Raw genomic sequence first — 20,019 nt, forward strand, 5'->3', positions numbered from 1 at the left:
TCACTGCAAAACAGGGTGGTAAGGTAGACCGATACTATTGCCACACAATCCTCCTACGTGCAGGACAGCCTATATGGCAGAAGCTGAAAAAAAAACGCTTTTGCCAATATCTCTGCTCCTATTGGAGCTAGTAGGTTACAAGCCCCATGAAGCCTGCTATTTCTGTGCTATATATTGGTTGAAATCGATCCAGGGCTTTGCAAGGAGATCCCAGATATACATGCATATAGTCTGCTTTAAATAGATAGAAGCTTTCTACATCACTGTGGAGTCTTTCTTATGATCACTGAGGCTTTCCCTGAGTTTCGTGTTTCTAAATTGTGATCGTTTCTGAACATGATTACATTCATGTCATTAGCTGTTTGGAGGATGAGGTTTCTGCACACATTATAATAAGCACTTGCTTCTCACAACATACGTTCCCATGTGGCCCATCTGTTATGCCAGCCGCTGCTGTATACTGCTCAACTGGTATCTGTAGCTCATCCCATGCATGGCTTTTAAATGACAGCCTTCTGAAGGCGACCTGACCTTTACCAGTAGACCACTGTGTCTGACACTTGACCCAGTGCCTTAACTTTCGAAACGTTACAATGAGAGCTATGATTGGAAAGATAATTTTTGTGGTGGGTGGAGGAGAACGCAGCTGCTTCCTCTGCCGCCTCATCCTCCACCTTCCATCCTCCAGCCCCCACCCTTCACTACGCTGGATACACAGAGTTTTTGGTAGGTCCCCATGTGAGTTCGAGTCTTCCTAACCTCAACTTCATCGTGTATCCCATCCCGTTTTGCGAGCAGAATCGGGCGTCGGCGGACGAGCTGTTCCCGGACTACGTGGACTTGTATGCGGGTCCTGAGGAGGAGGAGGAGGAGGGCGCGGGCGACGCGGCCGAGGCCGGCGAGCAGCCGGAGTGTCTGGAGGAGGGCGAACGACCGCCGACGCAGAAGTCTGACGTTAGCTGCCACGTCAGCGCCACCACGCTGCCCGGCCTGGCTGGCAAGGGCGGCAGCTCCTACTACAAGAACGGCGCCATCATGATCACGCCCCAGGGGTACCCCAACGCCGTCAACAAGGTTACTCGCACACTGCCTCTTTCTGTTCTTAAGCTATTATTATTATTTTCGTATCCAGGAGAGTAAAGTTTTAACAGATTCAAAACGTATCTAAAAATGCCATCACAGACGATTGGGCGTATCCTGGGCAACGGTAGGAGCTATCCCACCACCAGGACAACAACAATAAAGGGTCGAAAAGACTTTCCTCAGTGCCAGCTCTGATAGGAATCCCCATTAATACTGATGGGATTCTGATGCTAAGCAAGTGGGACAAAAGATAGTCTCTGCCTCCTCTGCAAATGAAACTTCTTGGTAAGCGACTCACAAGGGGACGTTACGGACTGGCCCTTTTCGAATTACTTCATACTTGCAGGGGTTGAAGGTCATTTCACGGACGTTAATTTCCTCCTAAAGCAGTGCGACGTGCTTCTCAAGGAAACCTGAAAAAAAGCCTTTGATTACAAGCGCTCTTAAGTAGAAAAATCTTGCAGCGTACTAAATGAATCGGTAGTTGCTGAACGTGTAACGTTCATGAGGTCCTTACTTCGATTTTAAAAAGTAGCATTTTTTTTTACTTCTACTAACTTCATCCAGCACAAGTAAGGTGACGCTGAACTAGTCGTATTTTATGCCATTTCAGTATCACCATCCTCTTCGGGTTTCTTGTTCAGAATCTCCCTCATCATCTCTACTCAGCAGCTCCATAAAGTTCTCACGCCGCCTTGATTGTTGGCATTATCGTTGGCGAGAAGGTGTCCTTGTTTGTACCTTATAGGTGGACTGTTGCTGACTTTAGTTTCAGCGAGAGTCCGTGTGACACCACAGAGCTCCTTCATGTTGCCAACACCTGCTGCCATCTCTGCCTTCGCAGCCAAGTCTGAGGTCCATTTCGTGCGATCACCTTTAGCACTCTTTTCCACCTCCATGTCTTTAGCTTTATATTCGTCCTGTAGTTTAATCTTCTGGAGCCGTTTCTAGCTACTGTGCAGTTTTAGTTTTACTTCTCTTCGTTGTTCAATACAATTCCAGGTTGTTTCTGACATCCATTCCTTACTTCTTAGATTCCTGAAGCCAATAACTTTTTCACCTGTGCCTGGAAAGGCTATTTTCACCTTTTCCTAGCGTTCATCGGTGCCCTCTTCTTCATCCGAACAAAAGCCTCAGGCCAGTTTCTCTGTACTAGTTTGAAGTCTTGGTCGCTACTTTCATTTTTCAAATTTTCAACATCAAATCTCTTCTTTTGAGTGCGGAAACATTTTCTCGTAGCAACTATCGTGACGCGAACGTATGCAGTCATAAAGGGAGGGAGAGGGGGGAGGGACACCGCCTATGTCTGCTCCCCTTCAGTTTCTCCCGTCTAAGGCGCTGCAGTCATGGACTGTGCGGCTGATCCCGGCGGAGGTTCGAGTCCTCTCTCGGGCATGGGTGTGTGTGTTTGTCCTTAGGATAATTTAGGATAAGTAGTGTGTAAGCTTCGGAACTGATGACCTTGGCAGTTAAGTCCCATAAGATTTCACACACATTTGAACATTTTTTCTCCCGTCTACGAAGGGCTTTCTCCTTTTTCTGCTGAAAGCTAGATGGTCAGCTTCATTCTGAGTGTGAAGATTTGGAGATACCCACGATATTTTATGACACTCTTTATGAGGTAAAATTGTGCCACCAATAATTAGATTATTATTGGCATAAAAATCCACAAAAAAACTCTCCATATTATTCATGTTGCCAACTCCATGTCGTCCCATTACTTGCGCCAATCCAATATTGTCTGCACCGACTTTTGCATTAAAATACCCAACGTAATTAGAACATCTTTCCTGCTGGTGTTCTGGACTATTTACCGGAGTTCCCCACAGAAGTTGGCTTTAAACTCTTAACTAGCTTTTTCAGTTGCTGCATAACATTGCACCCAGAGATGTTTCTCACTCTTCCTCTAGAAGTAACAGCTTCCGTCGGTTCTGTTCCAGTGGAACGAATTTGGCGTTAGGGGGGGGGGGCGGTGGAATTAAAATGGCTGTTTGACTTCCGATTCCCAGTTAACAGGCTTATTTGACCTTACCTGCTAATCTTCTGTTGCCTTGACCGTGGTCAGCATCTCTTCTAGCAGAGGTTTCTGATTATTAATTAAACGGTTGTAGGAGGCAAGAGGGGAGTTTTAAAGACTACAAGTCGCACGGATCTGGTAAAAACCTGTATATATCTCCAACAACACACACACATTGAAATGCGAGACAGCCTGTTTCAATTAAAATATCGGATACTACACACATAGTAATAGCACAAACCTGATATAGTAAGCTTCTTGCTGCAGAACAAGACAAAGGGGACAATTTGCAATACAAACGAGCGTTCTATTAACTGGTCCAGCCCTTGATCTGAGAGAGAGATGATAAGAGTGAGAGAGTGTGTACACTGGGAGATAAATTATATTGATTATTATTATTCATGAGAAAGAAAAATCTGAAGCCCAAGCAGTGGCAGTACATAGTACTATCTAGCAAGCGCGGTTAGCTTTGTCGCGCCTACCAATTTATATGCAAACCATTACATTTGTGGTGGTTCACGACCGAAATAATCGCGGTTGCGTTGTCTTTAATGCGAAACAGTTGGAACCGGAGTTGTGAGGTTTATCGCTGCTACTGAGAACAGCAGGTAAACACAAAGACATACAAGTGGCAGCAACGTTTATGCTACAGAACTCCACGGACCTGCTCCAACTAACCACGGCAACCAAATGAGGAGAGAGGGCCTCTCCCGTCAGTTTTGTAACGGAGAGTATCGCAACCCAGTCAACGTCGGCCGGAAGAAAGAGGAGCCCGTAGCCAACCCAACCAGAGTGACGATTATGTTTTGTTCTGGCGTGCAAGGCCAGGTCTCACGATTCCGAAGTTCGGTTCTCTGGAGTGGCAGCAACTCGTCAAAAGAGGAGGAACAGACTGGTGTTCCTGTGCCATGAAAAGCCGTGGTCTGTAATTCAAAATAATAGCTCGTACAGCATTTGTGGTTGTTCTCCATATTGCAAATTATTCGAAGTATTTAAATCAAGGGACGGAAAATTAGTCAAAAATCCCCTGGTTAGGCAAGCCTACAGTGATACCTGACTGCCGGAGTTAATTAGTTTGATACGGTTTAATTGACGATCAATTAAATCGTCTTTCTGAATATTAATCGACTCGACCTTCGTGATATATCAAATGATTCGTAAATTTGCGTGTAGTTTGCATCTACTGTGAGAAAAGTACAATGTACTTCGTTATGACACACTCTCTTTGTCAGGTAGGTTGGGCAGGGTGGCAGCTGCATACCTTGTGGTATGTTAGAGAAAAGTCTCTGCTCTAGATTCCCTTGAATCTTGCCAAGAAAATTCTTGAAGACATGGACTTCCAGTTCATCAAGCTGTTCTTCATTGTTTAGTTAAGAGCTATCCCACTCCCTCCATGTGTGAATCATCACCATTTGGCTTTCCAGTATAGAGTAATGTATGTCCACTTAACGTCTTCATCTCTCTAAATTCATCCCATCTCATTTCACTTACTCCTAGTATCTCTAGTCTATATCTCTCTGCTACTGCTCCAAGTTTCAGCTAACGGCCTTCCGCCAGTGGTAACGCCGGTTCCTGTCGAATCACCGAAGTTAAGCGCTGTCGGGCTGGGCTAGCACTTGGATGGGTAACCATCCCGTCTGCCAGGCGCTATTGGCAAACGGGGCGCACCCAGCACTTGTGAGGCAAACTGAGGAGCTACTTGATTGAGAAGTAGCGGCTCCGGTGTCGTAAACTGACATACTACCGGGAGAGCGGTGTGCTGACCACATGCCCTTCCATATCCGCGTTCGGTGACGCCTGTGGGCTGAGGGTGACACGGTGGCCGGTCGGTACTGTTGAGCCTTCATAGCCTGTTCGGGTGGAGTTTAGTTTTAGTTTTTTTACTGCTCTAAGTTTGATAGTTTCCTAGTTTGGTGTGAGGTTCAAACATTCCAGAGTCCGATAATCGTATCCTTCTTCATGCGAAATGTTGTCATTGTTGGTCCATCTGACAGCTTCACTTGGTTTCTTCAGTACATTGATTTTAAGCATTAGAATGGTATGTGGTAACGGGATGCATCACTGGAATGTGAGGTTGAAATTTACACAGGAGAGGCTATCTGAGCTGCATCACTGTACCTTACACCTGCCGCTTCTTATCAAGGTCGGAGAGATGGATAGGCACGAGGTACTCTACGTACCCCTACTTATACCTCCCGGGGAGATCACGAACGTAAAATTAGAGAGATTCGAGCGCGCACGGAGGCTTTCCGGCAGTCGTTCTTCCCGCTAACCATACGCGACTGGAACACGAAAGGGAGGTAATGACAGTGGCACGCAAAGGGCCCTCCGCCACACACCGTTGGGTGGCTCGCGGAGTATAAATGTAGATGTAGATGTAGATGTAGTATCAAGGGCAGCTGCATCGCTCCATCCTCGGCCGACGGGAGTCTCGCATGGAGACACACTAGCTCAGCGGGCTGAGTCGTTAGCGTCCTCGCTGTAGACACATCAGACAGCCTGTAACATCTTCTCCATTGCGTGGCTCACAGGCGAATGTTGGGCGTCGCGTCCTGGGCAGTCAGGCAGCGACCCCCTCCTTGCGGTTTTAAATAAAAGTGCATTCCTTTCCCACGACGATAAAAATTACTTAATATATAGATTCATCAATATGTTGTGTGTGGTTATTTACGAGTCTACCAGGGGCAGTCTCACAGTAAAAACACAGGCTACCTATATTTTGTTGTGTTGTATAATTTCATTTAATGCTCTATTTTGTCGAAATACCGCGTTGTGCTAGCTGTTAAGCTATGTATTCACTTATATCAGGCTGTGCTGTTTGTTTAAGAGAATATTTTGCTTAAGTATTGTGCTGTGCTAGTTGTTTAGTCATATATTCACAGACACCTTAGAATGGATGTTGGGATATTTTGGGAACATTATAGCACATTTGTGCTTAGAGTAAATGGCGTAATGACTTTATTTTATGATAATTCAGCAAAATACTGTAACGTCAATATCTCTTTCATCGCAAATTATATCACCTTCTGCAGAATAAGTTATGGCGTCATTTTATTACAGTAATTCTGCCACATGCCGTAATGACCAAGTGTCCCACCACCTCTCTCGCTCGATCTCTCTCTCTCTCTCTCTCTCTCTCTCTCTCTGTCTCTGTCTCTGTCTCTCAACGGCGATATGTGGCTACATAAAACGTTTTAGTGGCAGGTTGGCGAGATATTATAACAATTTTGTAGGAGTCATTATCGTTTTTTGTACTTTATCTGATATTTACAATCATTCTGAACATTACATTTCTTTCATTGTTCAACTAGTTCCATTCCACTCATTGCCATCATACGGGAAAATTCGCACGTGGAATTTACGCCACCGTTGTTCCAACACTGTCACATTTAACTCTCCAGTCACTGCTTCGTGTTTGATGACGTGCAGTTTCGATCGCAGTGCAGGAAGAGAGAGACACCCCTTGTCCTCAGTACTATGCACTTCACATTCCGGCAAGAAGTCTTTAATCCGCTTCTCTTTCTCAAGCCCCCTCACATACATAGAGGACTCCGGTGGAATAACTGCAAGTGCATTCTCCAATGGCACACTGTCTGAGCCCGTGCTGTGATAGTGGTGGTTTTTCATTAACAATTACGTAAAAGTTACATACAACTCGTAGTAGGGCATTGTGCAGTGAAGATTGAAATTACCAGAGGCAACAATACGAATTCGACTACAACAGTTCATCCGAAATGTGGGTTCCTTCGGAACACATCGGTTGTATATGGTTTGGAATCTTTGACAGTCAAGGAGGACCTCATACATGCTTCTAGAAAACACAGAAATGAACATTCTTATACAATATCAAACTCTCTTCCTGTGCATGAGAGATGTGTTTTACTCTGTACCTTGAGTAAGATGTCTGCCTCCTGTACACTCAAACACAGACTGATTAGCTACTTCAAGATGCGACCAGAAAGTCTTCTTCTGTTTTTGGCCGATCTCTGCAGCTGTTGGCACTTACAAGGGTGTGATGACGCTCGTACAATTGCATTTATATTAAGAAGTGGGAGGGGAGGGAGAACTTGAATCCTGTAGACCCAAGAGGGCATGTAGTTATCGGTTCCATTACTCTCACTGTGGCATGATGACTTTGCCACATGCCCAGAGAGATGGTGGGGAGGGGGGGGGGGGGGGAGCGAAGCGTGGGTGCCTTTCTCCCAGTATTGGTACTGTGTCCGGGGGGTGGGAAGTGGATCTTTTCTCATTTATGACCTTGAGATAAGGCGAACAATTAGAAACATCGAGGATACACCGCTGTTAAAGTAATGGGAAATGACATTTTTTCGTTTTGTGAAGTGCACAGTTTCACAAGTTGTCAATCTTTACACCACTTTTAAATCTTACCAAGATCTGTATAAATATTTAGACAGCTTCCTCAGATGGCAAAAAGTCTGAGATTCCTATTAATACTGCGTGTCAGATCATTGATGTACAACAAGAACGGCAAGAGTCCTGATACACTTCCTGGGGCACTTCTACATCTGTCAATCATTCCCCATTTAAGATAACATGCTGCGATCTCCCTACCAAGAAATACTCAGTTAAGTTAAAAATTTCCCTTCATACCCTCCACAATTGTACTTCTAGTATTAAACGTAGGTAATGCTGCGCCTAATGCTTTTCAGAAGTCAAGGAATACAGCATCCAGCAGCCTGGCAGTATCCATTATTTTCAGGATGTCATGTGAGAAATGTGCGTGTTGGGTTCCACATGACAGATGTTCATGCTGGTTGGTAAGGAGGAGGTTATTCTGTTCCGTAAATTTGAGCTTAAATTATTTTCTGAGGGACTAGAATAGACTGGCATCAATGATGTTAGACTGTAGTTTTGTGGATCACTTCTTCTGTCCTTGTAGGCGGGTTTGATCAGTGCTCTCTTCCAAGCACTAGGCACAGCTTTTGGATCGATGGATCTTGGTATGTTATAGTTAAAAGACGGGTTAACTCAGCCGCAAATTCGGTATAGAAACTTAATCGAGCCTTGGAGCTTTGTTTAATTTTAGCGATTTGAGATGTTCCTTAGAGCATCTGTCACTAATATCTATTTCATTCGTCTTTGAAATGGTGTGAGAATTAAACTGAGCAATACTCCTGAATTTTCCTTTCAGAGGAACGTTTAGAAACGGAGTTTGGCATTTCTGCTTTTTCTATGTTATCCTCGGTTTCAGTTTCTGTGTCATCTGTGAGTGTTTGGACACAAATTTTGATACCACTAACAGCCGTTACATAGACCAGAATTTCTCATAGCTTTATTAAAGATCTTTCTATAATATTCTGCTACAGAAGTCGTTGAGGGCGTTACGCACTGCCCCTTTACAGCCAAACGCGTTTCATTTACCGTCTATCTATAACCCCATGCTTTGTTTTACAACTGTTATCCAATAACCTCTGTTTCTTCAGAAGTTCCTTTACCGTTAATGAATGGATGATCCTTCCCCCCCCCCTTTCCCCCTGTTCTGCTAGGTACATCTGTCTATCCAGTGCATTGTCAACTAGTCTTTTAAACTTGAGACACAGTTCTTCTACATGTTTCTGTCCATAGCTAAACGTTTCAAATTCCTAACAGAGATACGTCACTACTGCCTCTTTATCTATCTTGTTGAACTTATAAATCCTTCTAGTTGTTTCAGTTGTCATTTGCAAACGTTGTTGTTACAACTGACTGATACTCATTGATACCAGTTTCAAGTTGACATCCTAAAACAGGTCTATCTGTTGCCAGCAGATCTAATACATCTCCATCAGGATCTGACATTCTGCTCTAGGCAGTTTTCAGTGAAGATGCTTAGGATTGTTACACAGGATGTCTTGTCACATCTATTATTTGCGACACAGTAATTTCCCATATTATTTTCGGACTATTGAAGTCTCCTACAATGAATACAGTATGATTTGGGAACACACATACTAGGGAACTGAGGTATTCCCCAATTTTTTTGTCTATATCTGGGGGTAAGTTTCCTAGCTGCAAGTAGGATCTAATTATACGTTTCTGTCCTTCCTCCGTACTGAATCTTTGCCCAAACAGTCATATATGTTGCTTCAATTTCTATTTCGATTGATTTGAGTTCCTTGCCTATTAATACAAATACATATCCTCCATTTGCGGTTAACCTGTTCTTTCGATAAACAGAAGAAGTGTCCCCAAAAATCTGCCGCTATCAATTCGGGGTGCGCTACAAATTGTTTTGCAATTGATCACTTGGATTTTAGTACTCTTGCCTATTGGGGGATGGGGCATTTCTTCGGATCTTCCACTGTTACTTTGAGGTTGGGGGAATGAGTGTAATAACCAGAGTTCTGCGTGATCTGCCTTCCCTGTATAGAAACTCCAACGCTATCATTGATAGGCCACCTACAGTCACATAGACGAGTAGCGATAGATCTTGTACTTCCTGTAGACGAAATAGTATTTGGAATACCTTAGGTATCTCTGGTACATGTCTCCCAGTAGCCTCTGAATGCAGCCATACACAGCAGCTCGCAAGCGCCGAACATACACGGTCCAGTCACATAAATGTGACCACCGCCTATGTTCGATGTCAACGTGCAATAGGCTAATCACTCACAGACATCAGGTGGCAGCACTAGCAGGGGAAGCCATGTAGGGCGTGTCGGGGGGTCGCGGAAAATAGTGCAGTCGAGAGCGATTTATCTGACGTCCAAAAGGGCACCGTGCACTGCAAAATGTCGCTAACCAAATCCGACGCTCCTGTGCTGTAACGTGGGCCATAGATGACAGGGGTGAACGAAGACTGCAGAGATGTAAACGGCTGAATAGACTTGCAACTGTTGAGCAACTAACCGCCCAGATAAACCAAGGGCTATCAAAAGTGTCTCCTCAACGACCGTTCAGCGAATGTTGCTGCCTCTGGGCGTCTGCAGCAGGTGCCTGGTTGGTGCATCCATGCTGACTGCTGTTCATCAGTGACGAAGGCTGGAATATGCACGCCAGTATCGCAATTGGAGGTCCACTGAGTAGCGGCAAGTGGCCTTTCCTGATGAATCACGTTTTGTGCTCCATCGGAAAGATGGCCGTTGTTGGGGTATGACGTGAAACGTCTGAAAGCAAACACCCTGGAACGATCGTCGAAACGGTCCAGGCTGCAGCCTTTGCATGGTTGCTCTTGTGATTCTGGAAGGCACAGTGGACCAACGCAAGTGTGCATCTGTCCTACCCCTACATGCAGTTTGTTTTTCCTCGGCACAATAGCATCTGCCAGCAGGACAGTGTAAGATGTTACATAGCTCGCAGTGTAAATGTGTATCTCTAAGATAAACGGGATTTTACCTTACTCCCCTGGCCACTAAACTCTATAGATTTAAATCCAGTCTAGAATCTCTAGGACCACGTTGATGGACTGTTCGCGCCATCGATCATCAACCGAGAAACCTAGCGCAGGGCTCCACATCTGTGTCGGTACCTTCCAGAACCTCATTGACTCTCTTCTGTGCGTCAGGCGGCGGTAGGTGCTCTGGCGGTTCCGGCGACTAGAGGAAGCAATGTGGTGCTGGTGTGCAAGACTCACATCTCCCCTTCATCATTGGACTTGCTTGGAGGTGCTTTGCCGATCTTCTTTTCAGGATAGTCGGCTGCGATCATCTGCCCAACTTCTTCTCCAAAGATATGATGCTTTTTGGAGGAATTTTCTCTACTCTTAAAATGATTGCGTACACTCATACTTTTGTATCAATCCTACTATATTTCACTTCCACAAACAGAACACCACATAACACTTTCACATCAATCAATCATCTTTCGTAAATCCAATGACTCCAGGTCCGTCAGAAGCTATTGATTACTATTACAATAAATCCAGTTCCAAATAATCTCTCAAGGTTCTCACAAGTCTACCATCCGCAACTCTATAGAATCAGTAAGTACGTAAGTAAAAGTAAGTATCTTTTCTTTTCTTTTAGACAATTCAGCTGTTCACAATAATGACTGACGTTGCTCCGTCATGAAGTAAGGCGCGCCGGCCGCTGTGGCCGAGCGGTTCTAGGCGCTTCAGTCCGGAACCGCGTGACCGCTATGGTCGCACGTTCGAATCCTGCCTCGGGCATGGATGTGTGTGATGTCCTTAGGTTAGTTAGGTTTAAGTTGTTCTAGGGGACTGATGACCTCAGATGTTAAGTCCCATAGTGCTTAGAGCCATTTGAACCATTTGATTTGAGTAAGGCGCTCTTGCTCCTACTGCTGGTCATGTAACTTCTGTGACGAGCGAGGCAACCACTTGTCCGCGTCGATCAACCGTTCACCTTGTGGCATTCCCTTGACACACGTGCACCTTGCGCACACAGAAAACCGGCGTGAGGTAGATACTCTCCGGTTTCTCACGCTTGTACGTAAAATATGCGGTGTTCGAGTCGGTGAAAAGCGGAGGGTCTCTAGAATTTGCGTCGAAATTCTCCAGGCACTACAGTGCTGCTAAAGGTGGTTATTCGGGCTTTTGACAGGTGATCACATTAATGTGACTGGACAGTGTAGCTATGGCGATTTCCAGCTGCTCATAAACAGCAAGTAACTCGTCCCAGGCCCGAGATCAGCATTAAGAGCGAGGTTACATTTTGGCCTGGTACTGTGTTTTGCTGAACAGTAAAAATAACTCTAAAACAGGTTCTCTGAATCTCTTAATTTCTGCGTCTATTATGGTACAAGAATTTTACCATGTCCCTATCGAACTGACGCGATTTACACACAGCAAAAAAGATCTCTATTATGAAAACAGAGAAATCAGGGATACAAGTTACTTGGCACTCTTTTTTATTTCGTCACCACTAAAAAAAATGCAGAATATAAATCTCGAAAATAGCGGAAATTTATGAAAAATACTGACGGTGTACACTCAAGAAAAAGTAAATGTACGCCGATATGGTACTTATGACCGTACAGCAACTGTAACTCAGAAATGTCCATTTATTACGAAATTCGTTACACACAACATTCGTGATTTTTGTAACTCATAAAAAAGGGTACATTTATTCAGGCACATATACAATAGGATTGAATCATTTTTCAGCACAGGCATTGGCTGTCAAAATTTCATAAAAATGAATGCAGGTTTGCTTTTTGGGTGTTAATGGGCTACCGGTGGCCAGCCACCATAAATTATGTCAGACACTACCGGCACCAGTTTGTCTTTGAATTTTTTCCTCGACACAGCTGTTTAACCACACTGAGTGCATACTTGTATCTCACAGCTGGATTCAGAGAAAAGCATATTTAGTACCACGTCGGCAAACATTGCAACTTTTGTACACGGACGGTTAACGCTGGTTGTGGATGACGCTGAAGGTGTCGTCCGACGACGTCCCATATGAGCTTGATTGAAGGTAGATTTGGTGATCGAGCACGCCGAGCCAACATGCCGACACTCTGTAGAGCATGTTGGGTGACAACAGCAGTATGTGGGAGGGAGTTATCCTGCCCCCTAAAATCCTGTTCGTGAATGGCAGCACAACAGGTCGAATTATCAGACTGTCGCACAAATTTGCAGTAGGCGTGCGTGGGGTAACAAGTACAGGGTTATTACAAATGATTGAAGCGATTTCACAGCTCTACAATAACTTTATTATTTGAGATATTTTCACAATGCTTTGCACACACATACAAAAGCTCAAAAAGTTTTTTTAGGCATTCACAAATGTTCGATATGTGCCCCTTTAGTGATTCGGCAGACATCAAGCCGATAATCAAGTTCCTCTCACACTCGGCGCAGCATGTCCCCATCAATGAGTTCGAAACCATTGTTGATGCGAGCTCGCAGTTCTGGCACGTTTCTTGGTAGAGGAGGTTTAAACACTGAATCTTTCACATCACTATGCGTGAAACTTGCCCGCACGCATTCAACCGTTTCTTCGCTCACTGCAGGCCGACCCGTTGATTTCCCCTTACAGAGGCATCCAGAAGCTTTAAACTGCGCATACCATCGCCGAATGGAGTTAGCAGTTGGTGGATCTTTGTTGAACTTCGTACTGAAGTGGCGTTGCACTGTTATGACTGACTGATGTGAGTGCATTTCAAGCACGACATACGCTTTCTCGGCTCCTGTCGCCATTTTGTCTCACTGCGCTCTCGAGCGCTCTGGCGGCAGACACCTGAAGTGCGGCTTCAGTCGAACAAAACTTTATGAGTTTTTCTACGTATCTGTAGTGTGTCGTGACCATATGTCAATGAATGGAACTACAGTGAATTTATGAAATCACTTCAATCATTTGTAATAGCCCTGTAGAGTGCTCCTGCTGTCATACGAAATCGCACTGCAGACCATAACTCCAGGTGTAGCTTCAGTGTGTCTAGCACATAAACAGGCCGGCAGCTGCCCTCCTCTTAGCGACACACGGCCGTCAGTGCCTCCGAGGCTGAACCAGCTTTCAACAGGCCTCCACCCTCTCAGTGAGCTCTCGCACGACACGACTGAAGTCCCAAATGGCGGTGGTTCGGTGTCAATGGAATGCACGCAACTGGACGTCTGGCTCTGAGCTGTCCTTGAAGTAATCGATTTGTAAAGTTCGTTGTGTCACTGTGGCGCCAACTGCTGCTCAGATTGATGCTTCAGATGCAGTACGACGCCCCAGACCCATGCTCAGAACACGATGGTGTCCCCTCTCGGTAGTGGCACGTGCTCGTCCGGAGCCCGGTCGTCTTGCGACCGCACATCCACGTGACCACCGCTACCAGAAACCATGTGCAGTGTTACATTCCCGCCAAGTCTCTCTGCAATACCGCAGAAGGAACTTCCAGGTTTGCGTAGCTCTGTTACACTGCTAGCGCCGCTCTTATGTGACTGCCGAGAAATTCGAATAGGCATCGTCTTTCAGATATAGAACCGCCTCAACTAACTTTCGTTCATGTCGAAGTAACACTCGTAAATGAAAATCAATTCTTGAACAACTTTTGGATAACAAAAAATAAATGTTATTCACTTTTTGAGCTGTGTATCGAACTCTATTAAGAATTCAAATAGTCACATTAGAGTTGCAGTACTTGCTCGAGTGACACTACTGATACTTGGCATCTGGCGACTACGTGTCATCTCTCCAATATTTATACCACATTCTCAAAACTACAATTCCATTGTTCTTGTCTAACGTCTTGGATCCTATTAAAAAAATCCTAAATATTCATCTGAAAGCTAATATTTTTTACGTATGCCCCACGGCAATTAAATACGACAAAATATTAAAGCTGTTCTATAAAAGTGACGGTACAGTTCCGCTTTCCGGCGTTAGACAGACTATTCAGGCCTGATGTACCACTGTGTGGTCGTCCGCCAATGACGTCACTGCATGCCGTATGGGGGGACATGTAGTCAGCAGACCACTCTCCCGGTCGTTGTCGGGTTTCTTGACTTTGTAACTGCTACTATTTAGTCAAGTAGCTCTTCAGTTGTCCTCACGAGGTTGAGTGCATCCTGTCCGCAGCTCGTGGTCGTGCGGTAGCGTTCTCACATCTCGCGCCCGGGTTCGATTCCCGGCGGGGTCAGGGATTTTCTCTGCCTCGTGATGACTGGGTGTTGTGTGATGTCCTTAGGTTCGTTAGGTTTAAGTAGTTCTAAGTTCTAGGGGACTGATGACCATAGATGTTAAGTCCCATAGTGCTCAGAGCCATTTGAAGCATTTGAGTGCATCCTATTCTAGTCCTACCACCACGGAAAAATTCCTGGCACTATCGGGAAACGAATTTGGGTCCTCCACATGGCAGTCAGCCATGCTGAACCCTCAGCTACAGAGGCGAAAAACGTTATTCTATATTGGTACTGAAATCTAGTATTACACTTTGTACAAGTGCACTAAAAGACAATGTAATGTAGTTTTTATTTTTTTTACTGAAATCTACACTCAGTCTCAAGTTATACCAGAAACTTTGGTACTTCTTTTCTCAAATCCTCTGGACAAGTGTTTAAGAGCATTGAAGTTCCCAGTATGTACACTCCTGGAAATGGAAAAAAGAACACATTGACACCGGTGTGTCAGACCCACCATACTTGCTCCGGACACTGCGATAGGGCTGTACAAGCAATGATCACATGCACGGCACAGCGGACACACCAGGAACCGCGGTGTTGGCCGTCGAATGGCGCTAGCTGCGCAGCATTTGTGCACCGCCGCCGTCAGTGTCAGCCAGTTTGCCGTGGCATACGGAGCTCCATCGCAGTCTTTAACACTGGTAGCATGCCGCGACAGCGTGGACGTGAACTGTATGTGCAGTTGACGGACTTTGAGCAAGGGCGTATAGTGGGCATGCGGGAGGCCGGGTGGACGTACCGCCGAATTGCTCAACACGTGGGGCGTGAGGTCTCCACAGTACATCGATGTTGTCGCCAGTGGTCGGCGGAAGGTGCACGTGCCCGTCGACGTGGGACCGGACCGTAGCGACGCACGGATGCACACCAAGACCGTAGGATCCTACGCATTGCCGTAGGGGACCGCACCGCCACTTCCCAGCAAATTAGGGACACTGTTGCTCCTGGGGTATCGGCGAGGACCATTCGCAACCGTCTCCATGAAGCTGGGCTACGGTCCCGCACACCGTTAGGCCGTCTTCCGCTCACGCCCCAACATCGTGCAGCCCGCCTCTAGTGGTGTCGCGACAGGCGTGAATGGAGGGACGAATGGAGACGTGTCGTCTTCAGCGATGAGAGTCGCTTCTGCCTTGGTGCCAATGATGGTCGTATGCGTGTTTGGCGCCGTGCAGGTGAGCGCCACAATCAGGACTGCATACGACCGAGGCACACAGGGCCAACACCCGGCATCATGGTGTGGGGAGCGATCTCCTACACTGGCCGTACACCACTGGTGATCGTCGAGGGGACACTGAATAGTGCACGGTACATCCAAACCGTCATCGAACCCATCGTTCTACCATTCCTAGACCGGCAAGGGAACTTGCTGTTCCTACAGGACAATGCACGTCCGCATGTATCCCGTGCCACCCAACGTGCTCTAGAAGGTGTAAGTCAACTACCCTGGCCAGCAAGATCTCCGGATCTGTCCCCCATTGAGCATGTTTGGGACTGGATGAAGCGCCGTCTCACGCGGTCTGCACGTCCAGCACGAACGCTGGTCCAACTGAGGCGCCAGGTGGAAATGGCATGGCAAGCCGTTCCACAGGACTACATCCAGCATCTCTACGATCGTCTCCATGGGAGAATAGCAGCCTGCATTGCTGCGAAAGGTGGATATACACTGTACTAGTGCCGACATTGTGCATGCTCTGTTGCCTGTGTCTATGTGCCTGTGGTTCTGTCAGTGTGATCATGTGATGTATCTGACCCCAGGAATGTGTCAATAAAGTTTCCCCTTCCTGGGACAATGAATTCACGGTGTTCTTATTTCAATTTCCAGGAGTGTATATTAGAATCTGAATATGCTGCTAGTATTGCATCCATTTTCACCATTTGTTGACTTAAGTGAACTGCTGTGAAACTACAAATCGACTTTCTCTTATTACTCAGTAATGATTCCTCACACCCAACTCTTATCCATACATCATAAAATAGGAACAGCAGATTCTTTTCGCCACGCAAATTAACCATTATGTGCTCTGAAAGCTTTTATATATCAAAGTCGCACTTCCTGTCACTGTATAACAACGAAGTGGACTAAAAACGACGCATTTATGAGAGATCATTAATGTAATGTTTGTTTGAAACTTCATATTTTCGTAATACGCAGTTATATACACATCAAAAAAAGTGTTGCATCTCCTCGGTTCCGGGAGTTCCGGAACCTATATAGAAAATTGGAATAGAGATCAACATAAACATCATTTCCGCCATTTTTATTGCTCATGAAAATCACACATTGCGTGTTGTACCACCATACAGCGAGACCTTCAGAATTGGTGGCCCAGATTGCTGTACACACACCTCTAATACCCAGTAGCACGTCGTCTTGCATTGATGCATGCCTGTATTCGTCGTGGCATACTATCAACAAGTTCATCAAAGCACTGTTGGTCCAGATTGTCCCACTCCTCAACGGCGATTCGGCGTAGATCCCTCAGAGTGGTTGGTGGGTCACGTAGTCCATAAACAGCCCTTCTCAATCTACCCCAGGCATGTTCGATAGGGTTCATGTCTGGGGAACATGCTGGCCACTCTAGTCGAGCGATGTCGTTATCCTGAAGGAAGTCATTCACAAGATGTGCAAAATGGGGGCACGAATTGTCGTCCATGAAGACGAATGCCTCGCCAATATGCTGCCGATATGGTTGCACTATCGTTCGGAGGATGGCATTTACGTATTGTGCAGCCGTTACAGTGCCTTCCATGATCACCAGTGGCGTACGTCGGTCCCACATAATGCCACCCAAGACAGCAGGGAACCTCCACCTTGCTGCACTCGTTGGACAGTGTACCTAAGGCGTTCAGCCTGACCGGGTTGCTTCCAAACACGTCTCCGACGATTGTCGTGTTGAAGGTATATGCGACACTCATCGGTGAAAAGAACGTGATGCCAATCCTGAGCGATCGAACCGCTATATTGACCGTCTAGGCATGATTGAACTACAGACAACACAGGCTGTGTACCTCCTTCCTGGTGGAATGACTGGAACTGATCGGCTGTCGGACACCCTCCGTCTAATAGGCGCTGCTCATGCATGGTTGTTTACATCTTTGGAAGGGTTTAGTGACATCTCTGAATAGTCAAAGGGACTGTGTCTGTGGTACAATATCCACAGTCAGTGTCTGTCTTCAGGAGTTCTCGGAACCGGGGTGATGCAAAACTTTTTTTTGGTGTGTGCAAATACGAAAACTACCAAATTCACATGTTACCTTCAAAAACACTGAAATATAGACTGACGCTAATTGGTGGTGGGTGTAGGAAGCTGATTGATGGTGGGGTAGGAATGCTGCGTTATAAAGTCGTCTTTAACTTTCGTGACGTGGGGGAAACTGGCGTCATTCGAGTGGCGCCACAGGAATCTGGGCGTTTCCACACGCAGCTTCAGTGATGCCGCTCGAGTCACCGCCAAATAACCTCAATTTTGCTGCATGTGAAAACCCAGCTCTGTGCTTTGCTCAGGCCACAATGATTACATTAAGCCAAGGAAAGCACTTCTAATCAATTATCTTTTTATTAGCCATTTGATTACTGTTATTCACCAGGTGTTATAAAAATCTTCATGTTCCTCTTCCCGAAAGACGGTGCCTCATTATCAGTGATAAATTAACTGATCAACTGCAAATTCAATTTCGTATTATTTTTCTTATTTTTCAGAAAAATTTTCCGAGTTGCATCCTGATGCCTGGAGAAACGTATAGGCGAACAATTACCTACAGATTCTTCACCGGTGCAGAAGGAAGGTGCACATGTCCTGAATTATATTAATTGGCAAAAATAAAGCTAAAGAAAGAACATTTCAAAAAAGAAATTTAAAAAATACGTATGTACTCTTGTGAAATAAAATGAGTAACAAATTTAGAATCAGACAAAGAAAATATTTTCAGCTCGTATGACTCATATAACACCAGCGACATTACTGATCTACTGAATACTCTTGTTTACTTCCCATTATTTCAGACAACAAAAATAATACCTCTAAATTGTAAATAATCATACAGCTGACTACATAAACATCAGGTGTACCTTATCCTTAGAAAGAGTTCGAAATCAAATAGAATCCATTGACCATCAGTAAATGGTTCATTGTGAGCATATACAGTTGACGTTTATGAATATGAAAGAATTGGTTTTAAGGAAACAATAACTTTATATGAAATTATTATTTTGTGAAAATCACAGATGATAGTTGGAGTGCTTGTGACACTGAAACAAGGAACTAATAATTTGTCTCTTATTTTATAGAAAATATAACAGATCACTGAACACAGTGGACAGAAAAGCCAGTTGACATTCGAAGTAGTTATCAGTTGGCACTAAATGCCTCAACATAAACGATTTGTAGAGTTTGTCATGCAGGAGGAACTCCACCGATATGAAACTAATCAAGGAGTACAATAGCAGAGAAAAGCAACTACACCAACAGACGTCATTGATTTTGGTCTGTATTAATTGAACGTTCGCTGTAATTTAGGTTCGTAAAACGTTATAAGTAGGACATCCGAACAATCGGAAACGTTAGTGCCTCGTATAAAGATTCCCTCTTTCTAGCTATACCATTTATCTGATTTTATCTTTCAAGGATACTGGAAGTGTACACAGCTGTTAGTTGTAAGTACTTATTTTTTAATGCAAGGAGGGAGGTCGGTTTTACTGATGGTGTGGCTCTATCCCTACAGTACAAACAAGTGCTTCTACTTCAAGAGCGCTTACACAGAGAAAATTTTTTTAAAAAATGTTTGAATTTATCAAATTCCCAAGGTTTCCGGTTACATCATATGCGTCTGTAGCTAGCATGTTTTCAACATAGGACTACCAAACTTTGCATTCAACATTAGACGAAAACGTTGAAATTATTTTTATATCTGGAGTCACGTTTGTTTCGTACAGTTTACCTGTTGGTCTCGGTAGACTAGAGGTAAAGCACATACTTGGAAACCGAAAGGTGATGGTATCTAATCCTGGTCAGGTATTAAAATTTTTGAGTGTGTATTTACCCTAACCTTCACCTCTCAGTTATATGAACGAACATCACGAACAAAACAACTTGGTATTCCACGTAAAACTGTACATCCTCTTCCCCTGGTAGCAAGCTGGTGGCGGCTTAAGTCATGGAAGTCGCTGAAGTGGTATCCACGAACTCCCAATCAATCATGCTTTATGACTATTTCTTAATCTGTAATTTACTTTATTTAGATGAATTCAATTGGAAATTAAATATTTTGTCATGTGAATGTCTTTAGAAGGTGCCATATATTCAGTGGTCAGCTTTACATAGCGTTATTAGTCTCTTTGCATAATGTGTGT

At 44.8% G+C, this 20,019-nt stretch overlaps 1 protein-coding gene across 1 annotated transcript in view; it reads left to right on the plus strand.

The window, feature by feature from the left end:
* LOC126146225 (uncharacterized) overlaps positions 1–18,529 on the plus strand; it is a 42,976-nt gene extending 24,447 nt beyond the window's left edge. Inside the window, exons 3-4 of the mRNA XM_049915607.1 lie at positions 799–1,074; positions 18,370–18,529. Of these exons, the coding sequence (XP_049771564.1) occupies positions 799–1,074; positions 18,370–18,480 (387 nt within the window). The 3' untranslated portion in view covers positions 18,481–18,529. The remainder of the gene's footprint in view (positions 1–798; positions 1,075–18,369) is intronic.
* The last annotated feature ends 1,490 nt before the right edge of the window (positions 18,530–20,019 follow it).

The sequence above is a fragment of the Schistocerca cancellata genome, chromosome 2, assembly GCF_023864275.1.
Source record: "Schistocerca cancellata isolate TAMUIC-IGC-003103 chromosome 2, iqSchCanc2.1, whole genome shotgun sequence".
NCBI lineage: Eukaryota > Metazoa > Arthropoda > Insecta > Orthoptera > Acrididae > Schistocerca > Schistocerca cancellata.